General features: G+C 42.4%; 1 protein-coding gene across 3 annotated transcripts in view; it reads right to left on the bottom strand.

Annotated features, from left to right (window-relative positions):
• The window catches only part of egfr (epidermal growth factor receptor), a 278,250-nt gene extending 254,387 nt beyond the window's left edge, over positions 1 to 23,863 (bottom strand). The window contains exon 1 of one of the 3 annotated variants that reach the window (XM_033050507.1): positions 23,557 to 23,863. In XM_033050507.1, the coding sequence (XP_032906398.1) occupies positions 23,557 to 23,683 (127 nt within the window). In that variant the 5' untranslated portion in view covers positions 23,684 to 23,863. The remainder of the gene's footprint in view (positions 1 to 23,556) is intronic. The other 2 variants (XM_033050523.1, XM_033050515.1) reach the window with 2 other exon arrangements.
• Between the last annotated feature and the right edge of the window lie 230 nt (positions 23,864 to 24,093).

Below are 24,093 nucleotides of genomic sequence, written 5' to 3'. Positions count from 1 at the left end.
CCTTACTCTGGGCAAAAGACTCTGTGCATCTACCTGATCTATTCCTCTCATGATCTTATATACCTCTATAAGATCACCCCTTATCCTGCCACGCTCCATGGAATAGAGACCCAACCTCTCCCTATAGCTCACAATCTCAGTGCTAAATGGCCTAGTGGGAGACGGGGGACGATGCATGGTAAATTCATTTCACTGTAACGCTGCAAGGCATATTCATTTCACTGCATCGTATGGTGCATGTGACAAATAAATTTGAACTTGAACAGGCCAGTGGCGGTTCGGCAGTGCTTGCGGCGCCGGGGATCCAGGTTCGATCCAGGCTGCGGATGAGGCGCGGGTCTGTGTGCTCGCTCTCCCCGTCTCCCACTCGCATCTGCCCCCTCTCTCACTGTTACACCCCGCTACCTGGCACCCCGGTTCCTCAGATTAAATATATTTTTGACACATAAATCCTGAAGATAAGAATTTATACACAGTTTGTACAGCGAGTGACCTTTGCCAAATCCCATGATTCCTTGCGTTTTTCGGAATACCGAACTCGCTTATAGCAAGAATGTCCTTCCTCAAATTAGGAGTCCAAAACCTTCACCAAATTGCAAATAGTAGACATGAACATGATCCCATCACCAGCCACATCTTCATGTACCCACCTCTTTCCAGAGAGAAAGACTCTCTCTGCAATTCCTTGACTCACTCATCCCATCCCACCCAATTTGCCCCACCATACAGTCACCCTGCTCCTTTCAGCTACTTCACACATTAATCTCCCGTCCTCAAGTCCCATATTTCCCTCTATCCTTGTTACATCTGTGGGTGGTTTGGTGGAAGGGGGAGCAAAAGCAGAACTGTGGAAAGTCAAGGAAACACAGCTGAGGGGTCCATCCGTCCCCTTCTACCCATATCCCTCCCTCTGGCTTTATATTTCACATCTTCCTTAATTGACACCCTTGACAGATCCGCTGAGTTCCTTCACGGTTCGTTTTTTTCTTTAAATTAAAAGTTTGGCAAATGATAGACGAGCAATTCATATCTTTTCCTCAGCCAGTCTAAATGACGTTCTCCTCAATCAATATTTAGAGCAAGATTATTAAAGCTCGTTTTGAATCTTTCATAAGATCTCTCAAACGCTCCTTTCAGTAGTGAAAATAATTACATTTAATGTCTCCTTGCATCTCGGGAGGTGCCGCAGTCACTTAAATTGTGCCAAAGTAAAGTCAGAAATTAAAGAAATGAAGTAATTTAGGTAAATATTAATCAGGTGGGGAGAGAAGTACACTTTACAATTAATGTCAAAAACCTGAAGCAATACCTGCATCAATTTCCCTCTTGGGATAAATAAAGTTTTATCGTATCGCATCCTTCCCTCCACGGATGTTATCTGCCTTACTGCATATAGCCAGCCTTTTCAAAAAAAATTTCAATGCCAGATTTCCAGCATCTGTAGCTTTTTGTTTTGTACTCCAAAGCCAGGGGATCTCCTCTTTGCTTAAGTTGAGGCGGGGGGGGGGGGGGGGGGGGAATTGACAGGTGGGTGATATGTGGAAGCGGACAAGGGAAAAAAGGCAGATGGAGCCAGGTAGTGCGAGGGGAGAGGGAGAGTGGAGACAGCTGCCCGAGGGTGGAGAGCTATGACAAAGGTGCTTGAATCTGATGTAAGGAAGATGATAATGAGAACCATTAACAGAGAGATGAAGGGCAGATGGTACCCGATAGGGGTTGTGAGCTAATGGGCAAAATATGTGGGTTAGGAACAGGAAATTAGGAAGTGAGGGTATGGTACGAAAAGGGAATGGGTCAGAAGGAAAGAGATGGGAACACACAAGGGTTATCCAAAATTGGATTTGTTCCAGATTCCAGCATTTGTAGTATCACATCTCATTTCCTTTAAAACCTATTCATTTAGCTACAAATACCCTACAAAAATTATTGATTTTGCCTTAGGTTTTACTCACATTTGTCAGTGAAATAATTAAAAACTGAAGTTAGAGAAAGCATTAGTTTTCTTTGTGACTAAATAGGAAATATGACTCTAACGCACCAAATATTATTTTACATACAAGCATAATAAACGTTCTTGAGTCCCCCAGAAAGAACTGCTGGATTTATTACATTTGTGAAAAATACTACTGTGGTCACTGAAGTTTGCCTGCAGCAAAATCCTCTGGGGCTATTGATGGTAATCTCTCCATTTGAGGATTCTCAAATAGCAGTCTTGTTAATACATTATTTAGTCCACAATGCTTAACAAAAGAAACATACAAAGACACAAGTTACAATTTCTATAAAATATTAACAAGCCAACAGCATGCAAGTGTAATAGACAAATGTTGAAATGTATGTATTAGCAGCAAAACAGAGGTAACAGTGGATAATTATCAAACACATTTTCTCTACCAAAATTGTGGAAATTGTAAAGTTGATCATATGTATCAAATCATTGCAAAATTGACACAATTCAATTAATACATTTTGAGTAATATAATACATTAATTTTAAGCTACCAGTCAAAATTGTAATCAAAATTTCAGATGTGTTATAGAACATATATCATTAAAGGGTCCAAAAGCAAAATATTCGCGGCCATGGTAACTGAAATATAATAATAAATGCTGAAATCAGCAGGTCAGCCTGTATATACATTGTGCACATCAACTCCAGCATCCCAGAGTCTTAATCCTGGGAAATTCACCTATCACTGCAATAAGTCCACGGTAATCACCATTGGCTTGGTCCTACATTCATCCTCAGACCATCTGTATAACGAGGACGAGAAGGATGAGAGGGCATCTTATTGAAATATAAGATTATTAAGGGCTTGGACACGTTAGGAACGGGGTACTGATTGTGGATGATCAGCCATGATCACATTGAATGGCGGTGCTGGCTCGAAGGGTCGTGTGGCCTACTCCTGTACCTATTGTCTATTGACACCTTGTTTATTGACAATAACTTTACATTCAACACCATAATTCCAAACAACTCATTTGTAATCTCCTAGATTTAGGATTCAGCACCCCCTTAGCAATTGGATCATTCTCTTCCTGACCTACTGTAAAGAAGTGTCATCAACACACTGTAACTTTACTTAGTTTATTCATACTGTAACATTCTGTAACATTACAATGAGCACTAGCTGTACGTGGTCTGTCACGGGAACCAGAGAGAGAACAGTGGGTGGGGAGGTTGTAATTATACCTGTGATATGGGGAGTGGTTAGTAGTGGTGAGGTAACTATGTTAAAGGTACATGCACATATCATCTACATCCTTCCCCTTAGAAACAAAAGCAACAAGATAGTGACAGGGCGACCACGTCTCATTCGCTATACACGGTTACGCGAAGTCGCCATATCGGACAGGCGGCTTGACAACACGTCCCGACCGGGTTCTCATCTCGCCATCCTCCCTCCCAGCAGGAACAAAGGGGTCCGCGGGCGGTGGTGGAGGCTCATTGACGAGCCGCAGGTGTTGGCGGGACCGGCGGTAGACTGTACACGCATGGTCAACCAGATATGACCTAGGCGAGCCCGCGGAGCCAACGACGGTGGCGAGCCTGGAGTGACCGGAGGGGGACTGCATGCGGACGACTTGACCGGGGAAGAGGCGCGGAAGGGGGCGGCAGGACCTATCATGGGAGCGCTTCTAGACCTCGTGCTTAAGGGCAATGCGTTCCTGGACAACAGCGGGTTTGAGGACGGAGGGCATGAGGGAGCGCTGGGCCACCGGGATCGGGGGCCTGGTGGTGCGAGACATGAGCCGCTGAGCAGGGGAGCCCATGGCAGGGTCGCGGGAGATGTTGCGAAGGTTAAGGAGGGCAAGGTAAAAGTCGGAATGAGACAAGCGACAATGTTCCAGCAAGTCCTTTGCACTGCGGACGGCACGCTCGGCAAGACCGTTGCTCTGCAGGTACTCAGGGCTGCTGGTGTAGTGGCGGAAGTTCCAGCAGGACGCGAAAGCTCGGAACTCGGCGCTCGCGAACTGGCTGCCGTTGTCCGACTGCAGGCTGGCCGGGGAGCCGAAGTTAGCGAAGTGGCGGCGCAGCTTATCGATAACGGCCGAAGAGGTGAGGGAGCGCAGCTGGTCAACCTCGAACCAGTTGGAGTAAGAGTCGACAAGGACCAGGAAGTGCTTGCCACGCCATTCGAAAATGTCAGTGGCAATCAGTAAGGATAAGTGACAAAGCATCCTCCTAAAGTGTTATTTATTTGACACCTTCCCACCATACCTAATTCTACTTTGCTGTGACTGTAAGATAAAGTCATAACTTTCCTCAGTTTAAACTGCATCTTCCTGAGCTAATCAGGGTTCAGTTTTTAGTTTAGTTTGGACATACAGCATGGAAACAGGCCCATTGGCCCACCCAGTGCACTGGAGTACAGCTGATCCTAAGGATTGTAACAACAAATGCCAATTTTAAATGTATTTATAAATACATATTGGTCATGTTCCTTTTCTTTTGTTTTCAGAATACATCTGCTAAGGCAGTGAAAGTTTTCAGCCATGACAGATTGTAAACATTTTCTACGAGAACATATCATTAATGTTATCCAGATTTCAATAAATGCTACTCACATATATTGCATAATTAAATCAAATTAGCAAACAGTAGTAATGTAAAAAGTCAATGACATCTCAAATGTACATCAGATCCCATCATGTACAGGATTTCATGCTGCGTAGCTCTTTCACATGTATCATCAACTCTTTTCATTTATATAGCTTTTTTTTCCAGCAGAGTAAATCATTGAATAGAATAGAATGCTATTTACTGTCATTCAAACCTAGGTTTGAACGAAATGTCATTTGTTTTTTTTTTGTGATGTTACAAAGAATATCAGATAATCCAAAAGGAGGATTTTAGATGGATGGAAGTCTGGGGATTATGACAGAGACATAGAGGGATGAAACATCCGAGTGATCAGGTAGCAAGAATCTTAAAATTAAGCAACTATTGAGAGCAGAATTTTTGTGTGTTAGCAGGCACAGGGATTCAGGGTGAATGGGATTTTGACCAATGCAAGCAGTTGAGACACATCTGCAGTTAATGAGAAGAAGTTACAAATGCATTTCCAAAATCTTCTACAAAGTTGCAAACGGAGTCATTCATGGTATTCTGGTTATATATAATGGAATTCAAGGTGAATCTTCCAAATAATCCAAAGACAAAGTCCAAGCTGTTATATCATTAATGAAACACTCAGTTTAAATTCTCTTTAGACAGAAGTTATTACTGGTTTCACAATAGATCATGGTGCATCACTGGTAAAATATCACAGAGTCCAAACTTGGCAGCCTCTTATAATTCAACTATTACAGCAACCACTGTACTTGAATAGTGATAACATGCTCTTGCTGTGCCCCATCAATCTGAGGAGCTGGGAAAACCATCTGTTTCCCAAAGCTCTCAACTTCATTTCACACTCCTGAATTTAACTACACACATTAACTTATCTTCAGTTGCATTTAACAAGATCCGATTCTTCTTTGAAAAATTACCGCGGTGATATAACATTAATACATCCGTAAGTATTTATGTGGTAAACACAATTCGTTTAATTTAAAGACTAGGATAGAAGGATTGGATTAAAAGAGTTAAAAGAGACAGAAAAAATAAAACACTAATGTTTAAAAAAAATCTAATATTAATTAATTTCTGCTGAAAAAGACTCCTGTTAAATCTAGATTTTGAATGGCAGAGATCTTGTTTGGAAATGACAACCAAAAATCCATTCTAATAGCATTAAATCTAGTGGGTAAATGTGACCATTGAATCATCTTGGCCCAGATTTGCAGCACTAATGACAAGAAAGCCACTGTATTGGTCAATCTCTGATTGCAACTTAGAGTTTTCATATAAGCAAAGAAGGTCAGGTCTGCTTTTTGGGACACAGATTCAACATTCTATTAATATAATTTGCTATTGATTTGTATTATTTTGCAAATGATACAATTTGATAATTGTCTGGCTTTCAAAAGCAAACCTACATAGTGATTGTTTTAGACAATAGACAATAGGTGCAGGAGTAGGCCATTCGGCCCTTCGAGCCAGCACTGCCACTCAATGTGATCATGGCTGATCATCCCCAATCAGTACCTCATTCCTGCCTTCTCCCCATAGCCCCTGACTCCGCTATCTTTAAGAGCCCTATCCTGAAAGTATCCAGAGAACCGGCTCCACTGCCCTCTGAGGCAGAGAATTCCACAGACTCACAACTCACTGTGAGAAAAAGTGTTTCCTCGTCTCTGTTCTAAATGGCTTACCCTTTATTCTTAAACTGTTTACCCCTGGTTCTGGACTCCTCCAACATCGGGAACATGTTTCCTGCCTCTAGCGTATCCAAACCCTTAATAATCATATATGTTTCAATAAGATACCCTCTCATCCTTCCAAACTCCAGAGTATACAAGTCCAGCCGCTCCATTCTCTCAGCATATGACAGTCCCGCCATCCCTGAATTAACCTTTGTACTTTTGTTTTATCTTGCTTAAAAGTACAAAGGATTAAAGTATTTTCATTTGTTAAACATTCTTATTTGTTTGACTTTCATATTTCAGCTTCCATGAAAGTAATGTGAACATATACACATTTGACTATTTAAAAAAAGATGCAGCTTAATAACTGAATACTGAATAACACACCCTGATATAGAAAGTCAATGAGATTAGCTGTGCACTCAGCTTGTTGAAACCATAGTTGCATGGCTCCAGGAATCCCCTTGACCTAACCCAACTTCTAATTATTATTGCCAATCACTGGATGTTTACAGAACATTTTTTGCAGGCCAGATGGAAGCACAATTGCCTTGTCACTGTCCCCGTCTATCATCAAAGAAATGATGAATGGGGAACTCTGATGGCAACTTTTGAATTTGTGCATTGAGCTGCTCGAGTGCTTCCTCAGACACTGTGATCCAATGTACCATTTAACCGTGATGCACATTCATGGCCACACATTAGTCCAAGGAAAACATGGACTCAGGTGGATAATGCACCTGATGCCACTGATTTTCTAAATTGTGTAACTGAAGGTCAGGCACATATTTCACAGGATGCTACTGGAGGAATGTTAATTGGCTAATCCTCCGGGAATACGAAGATACTACTTATTTGTTTTTCCTCTGTTGCCAGCTGGGCACCCTAGGCAGCTTTTTAGGTTGCCAAATGACAGTTTAGGTGGTCATTTAAGACGGCTTGCATGACGCGTGCGATAATGTGCTCGGACAAAGTGCATAGTTACCAGTCGGAATTATGATCAATGAAGCATCACATATTATTTCTGCTTCAAATAAAGTCACAAACTAAACATATTCACCAATCAAGACATGATATATATCACAATGACATGCAGCAAAAGTATCTCAACTCTTTTTACACGTTGCAATGAACGCAATTTCTATTATTTCATTCCACTTCCAAACAAAAATGTGGTTGGATTATTTAGCGTATGATCAACCTCAGCGAGACCAAGCGCAGGGTTGGCGATCGCTTTGCATAACACCTCCAATCAGTTTGCAATAACCAACCTGATCTCCTAGTGGCTCAGCACTTCAACTCCCTCTCCCATTCCAAATCCGACGTTTTTGTCCCGGGCCCCCTCCATGGCCAGAGTGAGGCTCACCACAAATTGGAGGAACAGCACCACACACTTTGCTTGGGTAGTTTACACCCCAGCGGTATGAACATTGACTTCTCCAATTTCAGGTAGTTCTTGCTTTCTCCCTCCTTCCCCTCCCATTCCCAGCTCTCCCACAACCTACTGTCTCCGCCCCTTTCTTTTTCCCGCCCCCACTCCCGGACATCAGTCTGAAGAAGGGTCTCGACCCAAAACGTCGCCTATTCCTTCGCTCCATAGATGTTGCCTCATTGTTCTAACTTGGACGTGAGAAAATAAAACACTCTTGACTCATGTCGCTAATGTGTGGGATAGAACTAGAGTATGGGTGATCGGTGGTCAGCGTGGACTCGGTGGGCCGAAGGGCCTGTTTCCACTCTGTATCTTTAAATTAAACTAAAAACACTAAAACCAGAGGGAGTCTAAAGAAGGGTCTCTACCGGAAACGTCACCCAATTTCTTCTATCCAGAGATGCTGGCTGCTCCATGGAGTTCTCCCGCACAATTAAAGCGTGGAATAGTCTTCATCCTACCATAGTTACCCAACCAGACGCAACTAAATTTAAGGTAGCTCTTTCTTCCCAAGAACCCTTTTTTGCTTAAGTCCACGTCAAGAGTCAAGAGAGTTTTATTGTCATGTGTCCCAGATAGGACAATGAAATTCTTGCTTGCTGCAGCACAACAGAATATGTAAACATAACATAGAACAGGAAATAATAGTTCAGTGTGTCTATATACCATAGACCATATATATATACACAATAAATAAACAGATAGTGCAATAGGCTGTTATTGTTCAGAGTTTGGAGTTTGGTGGTCGACCCTCCGCCACCTCCGGTTTAAATTCCATTTGGAATATTTTTGGAGGACCAGGAAAACAAGAAGCAAGAGTTACTCCAGGGAGTTACTCCAGCTCAAGGGAGTGATTCTGCATTGGGTTTCAGCAGTCGCGGTGAGGCGGCAACTGGACAGCTATGGCGGCCAGATCTCCCACAATGCAAAGGGAGGGAGAAAGTGCCCGGCGCCGACTAGATGCCGGGCAGTGCAGGGCGGCCAATGATGTGTTGTCCGTGGTTGTGCGCATGTGCAGGTGGAGGATGTGCAGGCCGTGGCAGTGCGCATGTGCAAGGTGGCCTGCCATGCCGGCGGATGAGGAGCGGCCAGAGAGCGGAGACCCGGTGGCCCAGACACGGATGGTGGGCGGAGACGGGGAGTGACAGGGAGAGAGAGAGAGAGATAGAGAGGGGGGGGCGCTCAGAGTTGAACGGCGGTGTCCCGGTTGCTTGCCAAGCCAGGCAAAATGGCACAGCTTTTAGGTTGCCCAGCGGGAATGTAGGTGGCCATTGGCACCCGGGCAACCATTAATTTCGAGCCCTGCTACTGATTTAAAAGTATACGCTTTCATTGGTTACAATCTGCATTATTGCTCCAAAGCTCTACTAATGTACTGTGAACCCTTGTCATAATGAACCATACAGAACCCGGGGGGTTAGGGAGTGGTGTTCGTTATTGCCAATTGTCCACTGTAACTGTGCAAGGGATGATCATTGTATGAGTGGTAGAAACAAACATAACCAGGTGCTGGTTAATACACAAAAGGAGCTGGCGTCAGCAGCCCTGCCTGGCGGTATAGATCGGTAGGACCATCCGCTATAACTGAAATCTGGAGTAACTCAGCAGGTCAGACAACATCTCTGGAGAACATGGATTGGTGACATTTAAGGTCAAATTATTTCACACTCTCAGTCTGGGACTGGACCTAAAATCCAGGTGAGTCCCGGATTGCTGGCGGTGGGAAAGACGCGAAGATCGGCAAAGTTACTGGTTGCGGCCTGAGGGTGGCCAGAGTGCAGGTAAGGGTCAGCTATGGTTGTGGCAGGCAGTGGCAGCATTGGTCTGTTCAGGAAGTATCCAGGGAGGCAGTGCAGGCCGGGGCTGGCGTCAGCAGCCTGCCTGGCGGTGTAGATCGGTGGGTCCATCTGCTATAACTGAAATCCGCAACAAAGAAGTCCATAAATACGAGGGTTTACTGTACTAGGGACTTGAAATGTATAATAAATAAATCCTTCTGGATATAATTCAGTATTCTCTGGAGATTTATCTTTAAAAGTAATGACGATAGTTGCAAGAAGAGCTGGGCCACACACCAATATGTTTGAGGTTTGCTGAATATCTTCAGAGTGAAGAGAGTACATAATGTTTTCAAATAGCAAGCCAAACATTAATTGTTTTGTCCTTCAGTCTAACTGGCAACTTTTCCTTACTTTTAATAAACCACGTTATGGCAATCATCTTGTACATCCACCAAACAAAATCAAAATCAGAGTTATTGTCCTATATAGGAGCAGTCACTATTGTGTGCAGGATAGTTTTTTGCAGCAATACATAGAGGTGCCTACTAGAGGAGGGGCAGTGCCGGACCTCCTGATAGGAAATGAGACGGGGCAGGTGGCGGAGGTATGCGTTGGGGAGCACTTCGGGTCCAGTGATCACAATACCATTAGTTTCAATATAATTATGGAGAGGGTCAGAACTGGACCTAGGGTTGAGATTTTTGATTGGAGAAAGGCTAACTTTGATGAGATGCGAAATGATTTAAAAGGAGTGAACTGGGACATTTTGTTTTATGGGAAGGATGTAGAAGAGAAATGGAGGACATTTAAAGGGGACATTTTAAGAGTACAGAATCTTTATGTTCCTGTTCGGTTGAAAGGAAACAGTAAAAATTGGAAAGAACCCTGTTTTTCATGGGAAATTGGACATCTTGTTCTGAAAAAGAGAGAGATCTACAATAATTATAGGCAGCATGAAGTAAATGAGGTGCTTGAGGAGTATAAGGAATGTAAAAAGAATATTAAGAAAGAAATTAGAAAAGCTAAAAGAAGATATGAGGTTGCTTTGGCAAGGTGAAAGTAAACCCAAAGGGTTTCTACAGCTATATTAATAGCAAAAGGATAACGAGGGATAAAATTGGTCCATTGGAGAGACAGAGTGGACAGCTATCTGCAGAGCCAAAAGAGATGGGGGAGATATTGAACAATTTATTTTCTTCGGCATTCACCAAGGAGAAGGATATTGAATTATGTGAGGTAAGGGAAACTAGTAGAGTAGCTATGGATACTATGAGTTTCAAAGTAAAAGAAGTACTGACACTTTTGAAAAATATAAAAGTGGATAAGTCTCCAGGTCCTGACAGGATATTCCCTAGGACATTGAGGGAAGTTTGTGTAGAAATAGCCGGGGCTATGACAGAAATATTTCAAATGTCATTAGAAACGGGAATAGTTCCCGAGGATTGGCGTACTGTGCATGTTGTTCCATTGTTTAAAAAGGGTTCTAAGAGTAAACCTAGCAATTATAGACCTGTTAGTTTGACTTCAGTGGTGGGCAAATTAATGGAAAAGATACTTAGAGATAATATATATAAGCATCTGGATAAACAGGGTCTGATAAGGAACAGTCAACATGGATTTGTGCCTGGAAGGTCATGTTTGACTAATCTTCTTGAATTTTTTAAAGAGGTTACTAGGGAAATTGACGAGGGTAAAGCATTGGATGTTGTCTATATGGACTTTAGTAAGGTCTTTGACAAGGTTCCTCGACAAGGTTCCTCATGGAAGGTTGGTTAAGAAGGTTCAACTGTTGGGTATAAATGCAGGAGTAGCAAGATGGATTCAACAGTGGCTGAATGGGAGACGCCAGAGGGTAATGGTGGATGGCTGTTTGTCGGGTTGGAGGCAGGTGACTAGCGGGGTGCCTCAGGGATCTGTGTTGGGTCCTTTGTTGTTTGTCATGTACATCAATGATCTGGATGAAGGTGTGGTAAATTGGATTAGTAAGTATGCAGATGATACCAAGGTAGGGGGTGTTGTGGATAATGAAGAGGATTTCCAAAGTCTACAGAGTGATTTAGGCCGTTTGGAAGAATGGGCTGAAAGATGGCAGATGGAGTTTAATGCTGATAAATGTGAGGTGCTACACCTTGGCAGGACAAATCAAAATAGGACGTACATGGTAAATGGTAGGTAATTGAAGAATGCAGTTGAGCAGAGGGATCTGGGAATAACCGTGCATAGTTCCTTGAAGGTGGAATCTCATATAGATAGGGTGGTAAAGAAAGCTTTTGGTATGCTAGCCTTTATAAATCAGAGCATTGAGTATAGAAGCTGGGATGTAATGTTAAAATTGTACAAGGCATTGGTGAGACCAAATCTGGAGTATGGTGTACAATTTTGGTCGCCCAATTATAGGAAGGATGTCAACAAAATAGAGAGAGTACAGAGGAGATTTACTAGAATGTTGCCTGGGTTTCAACAACTAAGTTACAGAGAAAGGTTGAATAAGTTAGGTCTTTATTCTTTGGAGTGCAGAAGGTTAAGGGGGGACTTGATAGTCTTTAAAATGATGAGAGGGATAGACAGAGTTGATGTGGACAAGCTTTTCCCTTTGAGAATAGGGAAGATTCAAACAAGAGGACATGACTTCAGAATTAAGGGACAGAAGTTTAGGGGTAACATGAGGGGGAAACTTCTTTACTCAGAGAGTGGTAGCAGTGTGGAATGAGCTTCCAGTGGAAGTGGTGGAGGCAGGTTCGTTGGTATCATTTAAAAATAAATTGGATAGGCATATGGATGAGAAGGGAATGGAGGGTTATGGTATGAGTGTAGGCAGGTGGGACTAAGGGAAAATAATTGTTCGGCACGGACTTGTAGGACCGAGATGGCCTGTTTCCGTGTTGTAATTGTTATATGGTTTGTTATATGGTTATATGTAGATATGGCTTTCTGATAGTATCTGGTCACTGCTGTCAAGACTTTGCAGGAGACAGGACATGACACACTGTTGCACCGTTCAAATCTGTTTGGCTTTTTGACCAATTGAATAGCATCCACATTGAGAGATTAGTCAAGTAAGCATACACAAACATATCAATGGTATTCTTTTAAATTTATAACAGCTGTAAATTGGGAATAAATCTGGGTTTTGCAGCTGCTATGACAGTTCAATATCCATAGAGGTCAAATATTCCGAGGGGATTAGCTGGAACTATCTGCCTACAGCGTTTTCATCAGTTTTGAACTTTTTTTTTGATATGTAAATGTTAGATTCTGTGTTTGCAAGACCTAAAGACTAAAGACATTATTTCTGTAAATCAAATTATCATAGCCAATAAGTACAAGGTTTTATTTCGCTAAAGCAGTCTCACTATTGAAGAATGATAACAAAATTAACATTTGTAAATGTTCCTAGGATGATTTATTTTTCTATCATATTATTCCCCAACACCTTGTTGAGTTCAAAAGGATTGCTTTAGAGCCTGTTTAAAAAAATATGTTGATTTTTGAACAAGAACAGCTCTGACCATGTATTAAAAATAAAACATGTTGGTTCACTAGGAAATGTGGAAAGAGAAACAGAGTTAATATTTCAGGTCAAAAATGCTTGTCCCTCAAAATACCGTAGATGTTGCCCAACCTGCTGAATGTTTCTAGCATTTCTTATTTTTATTTCCATTTTCTGCAGTTTAAAATTACATTATAAATTCATGCCACGCCTTTTGGCCCACCAATTGACTTTTTTAGCATTTATTATTTGTGATCTATGATTCAAGAATGCCTTTTTAGTGGTAAAAATGACTGATTTACAACCAGCTGGAAAACTACTTGCTGTTTCAAACGTTATCACTTGTGTATGTGGGGAATACATTTGTCAAGTGAAACTTTCTCTCGCCAGAGCAGTGTGAGCCTCTTTGAACATTAAAGTGAGGGTTGTCAATAATATTCCAATTCAATTTTCCATGGGAGGGGCCTGGATTGAGCTAGAGGGGCATTGGATTTATTTGGATTTTCTATAAAATTAGTTTTCTCAGCCACAGGTATAAATAGATTTGTTGTACAATTCAGAAGGTCAATTTATAACAGTACATATCTGCACAGAAACCTAAACAATAATGCTAAATCAATTGATAACAAGTCAGTTGAAAAAGGTCATTAAATCCAAACTTTGTTGCCTCGTTAGCTTCTTACATGAAGATACAGCACAGGGTGCAAGTATCAGACACGCATGCTATTCTGAACCATGTGAAATGGTAGGAATTTCAAATCTAACATAGAATGGTCTGTTGATTTTGACTTGTTTTCAGTGCCGGATTTAGATGAAGCTGTTTGAGGGACAAGATTTAGATCTAAGCTGTTCCACTTGTGAGGCCCCCAGCGAACGGACAGCCATGGCGGCCAAATCTCCCACAATTCAAAGCGAGAGAGAAAGTGCCCAGCGTCGACCAGTTGCCATTGCAGTGCGCATGCGCAGGGCGGCCGATGATGTGCTGGCCGTGGTTGTGCGCATGTGCAAGGCGCTTATATTTTGGAAATGTACACCCCGGTTTTTTCAATTTTTTCGGGGGGCCCCCTAGAAAGTGGGGGCCCTAAGCTATAGCTTGTTTAGCTTATACGTAAATCCGGCACTGCTTGTTTTGCAGGGAAAGGGCACCATCTCAAAATATTTTAGAAACTTAACATTCAAAAATATTTGATTCCCTTCTAATCTTAAGATTTCCTTTAAAAGGAAGTTCATTTAGAGGACTTTTTTTTTCAGATCCTCCAGACACAAACTCAGTTCGTAGATCATGTGCACAACAGTAAATACATGAATGGCCAAATCAACTCTTTTTTCTTGGCCAGTAACATTAGCTTACAGAAAAATATTGAGCAAATACCAAGGAAACTCTGTCCTATCTTTTGAATGGAGTTCTAGAATTCTTGATGGCAATCCCAGCCAATGTATAGGAGATTGCTTAATGCTCAAGCCAGAAATAGTCAATAGTCAATAGACAATAGGTGCAGGAGTAGGTCATTTGGCCCTTTGAGCCAGCACTGCCATTCACTATGAACATGGCTGATCATCCATAATCTGTATCCCGTTCCTGCCTTCTCGCCATATTCCCTGACTCCACTATCTTTAAGGGCTCCAACTCTCTCTTGAAAGCATCCAGAGAATTGGCCTCCACTACCTTATGAGGCAGAGAATTCCACAGATTCACAACCCTCTGTGTGAAAAAGTTTTTCCTCATCTCCATTCTAAATGGCTTCCCCCTTATTCTTAAACTGTGACCCCTGCTTCTGGACTCCCCCAACATCGGAAACATGTCTCCTGCCTTTAGCGTGTCAGCACCTTCAAAATCGATTACTCCCTCAGAACTATCATCCAAAATGATTTCCTCAAATGCTTTACAGGATTTGAAACCACCCAGTGCTAGCAAATTAGCAAATGTTGCATTATAATTTAATACACGATACTGGCTGAATTGAACTGCAATTTTTCTCCTGCTCCATCCAATGTACACAGGCAAGGATATTCCTGCTAGTTAACAGTGGGGTGAAATAACAATCCTTATTTAAAGTGCGTCCGTCGCCAGAGGGGAAGATAACTCGACTTATATTCTTGCAGATCAGTGATACCATGTCTGAAATCAAGAGACATGCCACATATATGTTTGATGATAGTGTTCCTTTACATTGAAAGATCAAATAGGTGTCCAAAGGAAGTGTGCAAAATGTTGGTACTATTCATCTCCTTGGATAAATCTAACCTATCTATTAAGATGCCATTCTGTATTGTCAAAACTTCAATTTACAGAAATGAGGCTTCATGTATTCACTCTTCCTTACTTCAGAGTGGAAACAGATAGTAGGATAAATGAGTAATTTTTAAGTTAGCAAGATGCAACTATTGGGCTGCTACAGGATTAGTGCTGTGATATCTACCTACATTAGTGACTCTGAATAACTAGATTGTAAGCAAATATGTTGATAATATAAAGATAAATGTGAAAGTCAGTGATGGGGAAGATGCAACAAATCTGTGAACTGGTATAGATACGTTAAATGAGTGTAAAAAATTTGGCGGCTATATAATGAAGGGAAATGTGAAAGTATTTACTTTGGTAATAAGAAAACAAATTGCTGAATATTATTTAAATGAATTGAGACAGACCAATGACATTGTGGCGTAGAATGATCTGGGTTTCTTTGCACATAAAGCAGAAAGCAGTACCAGGCAAGATTAGGAAGCATTCAGGAGCGCAAATGGAATGTGACCTCTTATCGCAGAGGGAGTGCAACATAAAACAGGGAGTTCTTGTTAAAACTGTACCTGGCGGCGGAAAATTATGATAGTTTGGGTTTAGCTAATTAAAGAGGGAAACACTTACATCAATGCAGTTTTGAGGCTGTGCCTGGACAGGAGGAGGTTAACTATGAAGAAAGATTTAGTAGTTGATCCTTATACTCTTTGTAGAGATAAAATAAAAAAGTGGTACTGGTGTACTATTGTCATGAGTACTAAGATGCAGTAAACATTTATGCCAGTTGTATTGTAAAAAGAGAAAGGTACTAGAATGTAGAATAGTGTTACAGACACAGAGAAAATGCAGATGAAAAAATGCAAGTACCGCAATGAGGTAGATTGGGGGAAATCAGAAATACGTCCTTAGCTTACCAGTGTTCTGTTCAGAAATCTGATCATTGTGAGGAGGAATCTGTACTTGAATCTGATAATACATACTTGTTTCCTTTTGGCAGATATGAAAGAGAAGCGAGAAGAGGAAATAACTGGGGCATGAGTGGTCCTTGATTACGGTGCCTGCTTTCCAAAGGCAGCATGAAGTGGCAATGGATTCAATGGGGGTCGGGAGGCATGGCTGGTTTGCGTGATATACTGGGCATGGTATGATCTTATTGAACAACTCTGAGGGCGTTTTACGAAGTAGATCTTGAAGGAATAATTTCCCTCATGAGGGCAATGTCCAGGGGCATTACTTCATAATGAATGAGTTCGTCTTTGAAACACATTTGTGATATGTTGGGATATTTCATTTACTTTCAGAAGGAAGGTGTATCTTTGGAATTCTGTACTCCAGAGAGTTGTGGGAATGAAGATGTTGAAATCGACAAACTGATGATTCATATGGGAAAGATGTGTGGACTGGGGGATAGGGGGTATTGTCAGGCGTGATGGGGAACAGCTAGAAAAGTGGAGATTAGATCTGCCACAAAATTATTTCTTGGTGGAGCTGGTTTGAAGGGCGATATTAGCTGTCACTGTGCCTTTTTCTTACATTTAGACATGCTCATTATATGATTTGTGTATGTATAGTGAGAAGTCAGCATAAGATGGATGACAAGCAGAGGCTAAGAGCTTGCTAGCAATGCAGCTTCACAAAGCTTGAATAATAAAACTGAATTACATAATAATAGAATGTGGTGGCAAATGTATTCAGAATAGTGTTTCTTTAATTTCAATATGGTGGTAATTTAAAGTACACAAATAATACAAGTGCATAATTTGGTATTAATCATCAAGAACAACATTGCTTTTAAGTTGTACATAACTAAAGTAAAACTAACTTTTAAAATTTATTCAGAATTAAAACAACTGCATTATTATCTGACGAATCACCCCTTAAAATCATATTTCTAACTAATCCACTTTACTGAAAGTGTGCTGCTGTAGCTTAGAGACCAGTTAGCCCAGAATTCTTTATTCAATCACTATATACCTGGACAAATGTTGTGGTGCAATAGGTCTCTATGACGTGAGTACATAAAAGCATACAGTGATTGATACAATCAACAGATCAGACAGCAACTATGGAGAGAAAAACAGTTCATTTCTATCTCCGCAGATGTAATTGAACCTGCTGCATATTTGCTGAATTTTTAATATCAGATTTTAATTTACGCTGAAGGACTCAATTACATGCAGGTGGGAATCATGCCATTGTTATAGAAGTCTTATTTAGATCATAGGTCACCATACCTTGGGAGGATAATTTAACTTTAGAGAATTCAATGTGGATGTACAAGTATGCCACCCAAACTTCAGGCATTCAGTTACAAGAACAATTTACAAACAAAATGTGCAAGAAAGAACTGCAGATGCTGGTTTAAATTGAAGGTAGACACAAAATGCTGGTGTAACTCAGCTGATGAGGCAGTATCTCTGGAGAGAAGAAATGGGCGACGTTTTGGGTCGAGACCCTTCTTCAGCCTGATGTCAGGGGAGGGGGCGGGACAAAGATAGAATGTAGGCAGGGACAGTAAGACTAGAGGGATAACTGGGAAGGGGAAGGGGATGGAGAGAGAAAGCAAGGGCTATCTGAAGTTAGAGAAGTCGATGTTCATACTGCTCAGGTGTAAACTACCCAAGCGAAATACGAGGAGCTGTTCCTCCAATTTGCGCTGGGCCTCACTCTGACAATGGAGGAGAGAGTTGAAGTGCTGATTGGGAATGGGAGGGGGAGTTGAAGTGCTGAGCCACCGGGATTATACAAACTAATGTATATTTTGAAAATTAAAAGTTTATGGGGTGATTGCCTTCAAGTTCTCAAAATATTAAGGGTGAGTATTGAAGAGAGTAAGAAATTATTTCTGTTGGTTTAGGAATATCAGATAATAACAATAGTTCAGCAAAGATAGACAGATCTTTCGTGTTTGAAGTCAGAAAGTATTATAAATCAGCATTCTCTTCTGCAAATTAATAGTTAATTACAAAACCAAATGTTTTTGATTAATCAAACATAATTAATGGCTCGAAGGGCCGAATGGCCTACTCTGCACCTATTTTCTATAATGCAAGCTGAACATCGATTAGGTCAAAGGCCCTTGTTAAATGCTACTGCGTTTTTTGTGCTACCAATATACACAACTGGATTTCAATTAAAAACATAAGTCTTGCTTATTTCCCATTCATTTCTCCCAAGTATTGTCTATATCTAATTCCCTTTCCCCTGACTCTCAGTCTGAAGAAGGGTCTCAACCCAATACGTCACCTATTTCTTTCTCCAGAGATGATGCGTGACCCGCTGAGTTACTGCATCCTTTTCTATCTGTCTTCCGTTTAAACCAACATCTGCAGTGCCTCCTTACACAAAGGGTTTGCATAGATTTGCTGCAAGAATGCTGCCTAAAAAGGTTCTGTATCTGAAACAATCCTAAATTTTTATCCATTTTCATAGATGATATAACGAGTGAGTTGCAACTGCTAAATGTTTCATTCTAATAATGGCAGTTGAAAGCACCTTGTCAATAACTGCAGAAGTGTGTAATTAACATGAAAGTAAAAATGCTGGAAACATTGTTGAAAATAAAGCAAGCTTTGAGATCAAATGTTTCAAAATGCTGGAAATCTATTAAATGTATGTGCAATCAAACGATGCAGTTTCTGTCCTTTTCAACATCTACAAGTTCTTCTAAAGTGTCAAAATTAATTGTATAGCACCTCACCTGACACTTGCAATAATTAAACTTTTCTCCCCTCTAACAGCATAATAAGCGCATCAAAAAATGTAACACAAATATTTTTTTCTGAGGAACAAACATAGAAACATAGAAATTAGGTGCAGGAGTAGGCCATTCGGCCCTTCGAGCCTGCACCGCCATTCAATATGATCATGGCTGATCATCCAACTCAGTATCCCGTACCTGCCTTCTCTCCATACCCTCTGATCCCCTTAGCCACAAGGGCCACATCTAACTCCCTCTTAAATATAGCCAATGTTGTAACAAAGTTACAACTTAAGTAAAATTAGATGGTTGAACAGAATAATTTATTTCTTGAATACACATTTATTCAGGGAGGGGAATGACCGATACAAAGCTGCTAAAGGTACAATAGAACTCTGATAATCTGATTTGTGGTGATGGTCTCTCAGATTTTCTGGACCACTGGATTTTATTCCTTTCAATACATTTCCAATTCACTTATTTTTTACTTTATACAATATTATAATGTCTTTTAGTGAATCCAGTAAGTTTAGCTTTAGATGAGGATGCAAGGAACTGTAGATGCTGGAAACTTGAATAAAACAAAGTGCTGGAATAACTCCGTGCATCTGGCTGGAGGTCAGGGATAAGCAATGTTTCAAGTCGGATCCTACTTCCACACATGAAGAATTACCCCAGCAGTTTGTGCTTTATTCAAACTTAAGTGAGGTGCAGGAAACAAAGCCATGATGATCCAGATGCTGAACCAAACTAAATGCATGCAATAAAACACCACATTTATAACATCCACAGAGATTAAACTCAAGGTGCAATTAGTTTCTTCTGGGCCGTTAAAATCCAGACAAGGACAATGCTAGCTTTTGTTCGATAGACTTTTGCTAGTTGTTGGGTCTCTATTTTCAAATCAGTTGTGACACCTTTATATTCAGTGCAGTATTTATAAAAATGCTATCAGCTACCTCTTGACATACTAAGTTGGCAATTTTTTTCAGAAGGACAACAGTGGAAATTAGATTGGTAATGAAGAATTTTTTTGTGGTTTACCAATAGGATAGGCAATAAGCGAGTTCGATATTCCGACTGCGCATGCCCAGGTCATAGGTCACTTGCGATAAACGTTCTCGGCAGCTGTGCTGCTGCGTGTGCAGGCCTGCGTTTCGACCATGGGTGGCATCGGGCCCGGGTCTCCGGCACTGCGGGTGCTGTTGAATTGCTGCTGGGCCGTCCCCGTCCCCTTCCAGGTGACCCGTCCTTGTCAGGTCGGTGGCGGTCCCGGGCTTGCAGTCGGCGTGGGGAGAAAGGGGGGGGGGGAGGAGCTGGTTCCAGCTCGGGGGTGGGGGGGAGGGGGGAGGCGTGGCTCCAGCCTGTCCCGCCGGCAACCCTGGGCTGGCGGGGATACACACGGGGTGCTGTGGTGGCTCGGCGGGTCTGGCAACAACTCTGGAGAAGCTTCTCGACCTGAAACGTCACCCATTCCTTTCCATCCGGGGAATGCTGCCTGTCCCGCTGAGTTGTTGCAGCGTTTTGTGTGTCCCCGTTGATGGTTGGCGCTCGGCGATCGCCGGGGGGGGAGGGTGGGTGTTGACCGGTGGCCGCTGGGTGGGACGGAGGGTGCAGCTGGTGGTCCATGACCCGTCAGGGAGCGGGTTCCTCAGGGGTTCAAGCTGGAGTTGGTGCTTATTCTCCGCGCTGGCTGTGGGTCTCGGGTTGCCGCTGCTCAGGGCCGGTTTCCCGTCGGTCCGGGGCTGTCGGTTGGCCCAACGGGGCAGGCGGAGTTGAGCAGCGGTTGGCGCTTCTTCTCCGTGCTGGCTGTGGGTCTGGGGGCCGGCGTCCCCTCAGTCCGGGGTCGCCCCGGATTTCTCTGACTGCCCCCCTGGGCAAGGATGGTACACTCGGGGGGAGGGGACGGGGACGGGGACGGTCCAGTGGCGGTTCGGCAGTGCTTGTGGTTGCCGGGGACCCGGGTTTGATCCTGGCTGTGGATGAGACGCGGGTCTGTGTGTGCACAGCAGCGCAGCATCTGGTCCAGTCCCTCCCCCTCTCTCCCAATCGCATCTGCCCCCTGTTACACCCTGCTCTCCCGCTACATGGCACCCCGGTTCCTCAGATTAAATATATTTTTACACAGAAGTTATTAATAAAGATAAGAATTTATACAGTTTATACAGCCAGTGCTTTGTTCGCTTTTTCTTTATCGCAAATGACCTTCGACAAATCCCATGATTCCTTGAGTTTTTCGGAATACCGAACTCGCTTATTCAAAGGGCTGACATTACTCTTGCATTTTCTAGAATAGATAGCATGCTGCCATTGACTCCATCTACACTTCACACTGCCTTGGAAAAGCAACCAACATAATCAAAGGCTTGTCTCACCTTGGTCATTCTTCTTTCTCCCAGCTCCCATATGGCAGAAGGTACAGAAGCTTGAAAACACACGCAACCATCGCTTCTTCCCCTCATCAGGCTTCTGAATGGTCCTTCTCTAAGCTATAGTTCGATTCACCCCTGCCCCATTGACGACATTGGACTTTGTCTAAGGAGTTGATATGCTACAATGCTGAGAACTATAGTCTGCACTCTTGTATCTACCTTTGCTCTATCTATTGTACTTGAGTTTGACTGATTGCATCTATGTATGGTAATATCTGATTAGTTTAGATAGTATGCAAAACAAAGCTTTTCACTTTATCTCAGTACACCTGACAATGATAATAAACCTAAACCTACGCGGTTTTTCACAGGTAGGCTAAAAGGACAAAGAAATAGAAACTGACCATTTAACTTTTCAACCCCGTTTCATCATTCAGTTGTATTGTGACCGATTCATATCATCCTCCATTCACCCACCATGGTTAGGTAACTTTTAATACCCTTGCCTGACAAATGTTTTAACGGTGGTTTTGAAATGTTCTCTGGACCAGGTCTCACCCACTTCCCCATCTTCCCCATTTGTGCATATAAGCATTTCCAGACATCAGCATTGCAGGTCTGAGCCACGTTGTTTCTCTTTCCACAGATGCTACCAGGTATGCTAAGCGCATCTTACATTTTCTGTTTAACGTGGTGCTGAAAGGCTTGGACAATATTACTATCACCAACAGAAATAGCTATTCTCAATCAAATCCTTTAATCGTTGATAACATGTCCATGAGTTTTTTTTTAAGTTTAGTTTATTTCACACACAAAAGTATTGACGTTGTCATGAATTTGAATGCAACATTATAATCCTGAAAGAAAATAATTTCTCTAGAATCTAGATGAATGAAAGCGATTGCAATGCACAACTGACAAATACTTTGAATTTGCTTCAAACTAAATTACGATGCCATTTTCGAAACCTAATATTATTCGTCCATCAAGCATCTAACCCGACTGCCATGCTTGGTATCAAAGGTCATGAAGTATTTAACTTTCCAGCACTATTTCCCCACAGGACAGTGAAGGGTAACAGTTGATTTACAAATATATGATTCACTTCATATACATTAGGCAACTATATAAATCATTGAAGTTACTTTGGAAAGACTGTCCTAAGCTCTCAGAATATACCAGTCATCTAAAATTAAAGAAATGTTTCCTTCAATCAAGTAAAATTGACTAATTTACAGTTCATAAACTGATCATAAGGATGAATATTCTAAAAATGTCACGTTAGACCATGAAAGCACAGGTCAGAGAACCATGCTAAATTATTGCTGCCCTTCTATGGCACTTTGCTTTCAACTTTCAATGTCAACTGCACTGTGATATTTATTCATCATGTTGATGAGATAAGACTGGACAGTGGGTTGCAGGGAGCAGAACTCGGCACCAGGAAGCCGTCACTGCAGATGCCTTATATCTAATTCTAGAGACCATTCAGTGTATATCACAACTTAAAAAACATATAAGAATATTTCACTAAATGCACCTTAGCTTCTTTCCAAAATGCGACCCTTTTAGCCAAGGTTGGGCACCCAACAGCACTAGTTATTGACAGATTGTAAAATAAAGACAAAACTCAAATTCTTGAGTAGTTCACAAGAAGACCAGTCACATTCTTATGCACAATTGCACAATCTTTACCTGCAATAACTCGTTGGACGCAATACCTAATGCTTCAGAAATCCATCGTATGATGTTTTGGGAGCAGCGTGGCCAGCAACAGCGCAACGAATGACAAAACTTAGTTATTAAGAAGTGAGAAAAGTGTGTATACTCTGCGATATGGAGAAGAAAACATTATGACTCCACCCGAGCCAGGTGGAACGTCCCAATGTTTCTAGCTCCTTTCCCAATGACAGAATTAGAGTTTAAAGTTCCTGGTCAAACTAAAGGGCTGCACCGTAAACAAGAAAACTTACATTATCAGTATCAATTCATATCGCCCAAATGTCAAAACAAATGAAACACAACAGCCTAGCTCTCCCCGATAGAAGGGAGTCTGGTGGGGGGTGATAACCCATGGTCACTGGAAGTCCCCGGGAACAGTGCACACAGAGTTCGGCTCCAGCGGTTGCGAAACCCGGGAACACATTCCTGCACTAGGGCACTCACTCCTCCTCCGCAGCCTCTTCCCCTTCCTCGTACGTTTTGCCCAAGGAGGGGGTGTCTGGCCAGGAAGAGGGGTAGATTAAGTGGGGAGCACTATTCTCAAAAGTTTCCCCAGTTGTGGTTCTTACCTTCCCTGGACAGGGACTCTCTGCCGAGGCTGAGCAGGGCGAGGAGCTGCAGCTGCAGCCGGATCGAGCCCAGGAGCAGGGACCGCCGCGAGCCGATCATGTTGCACTGCTTCAGTCCCGGAGACATCCCATAACGAGCGCCGGCTGCCCGGGCGAGCGGCGACTCTCCTCCACTCGTGCTGGCAATCTGCTCCCTCCCTCTGTCAGACCGAGCCCTGCACTCCGCCTGACGTCAAGCCGCTGGGAAGGAGAGAGGGAGGGAGAGCAGCCAGGTGAGGTTTGTGTCTCACTGGGTCCTAAACTCCACCCGCCGTCTAATGCAATCATTCCGCATCTGCACAAGCACACAACTTGCTGGAGTAACTCAGCGGACAGTTAGCATCGCTGGAGAACATGAATAAGTAACGTTTCGGGTCAAATCCCTTCTTCAGACTGAACTGGTTGAGTTGCTGCCTGACAGCGCAGGGGACCCGGGTTCGATCCTGACTAAGGGTGCTGTCTGTACGGAGTTTGCACGTTGGCTGCGTGGGTTTTCTC

The sequence above is a fragment of the Amblyraja radiata genome, chromosome 2 (assembly GCF_010909765.2).
Source record: "Amblyraja radiata isolate CabotCenter1 chromosome 2, sAmbRad1.1.pri, whole genome shotgun sequence".
NCBI classification, from domain to species: domain Eukaryota; kingdom Metazoa; phylum Chordata; class Chondrichthyes; order Rajiformes; family Rajidae; genus Amblyraja; species Amblyraja radiata.
Note: the sequence above shows the minus strand (reverse complement) of the source record. Positions and strands in the feature narration are given on the sequence as shown.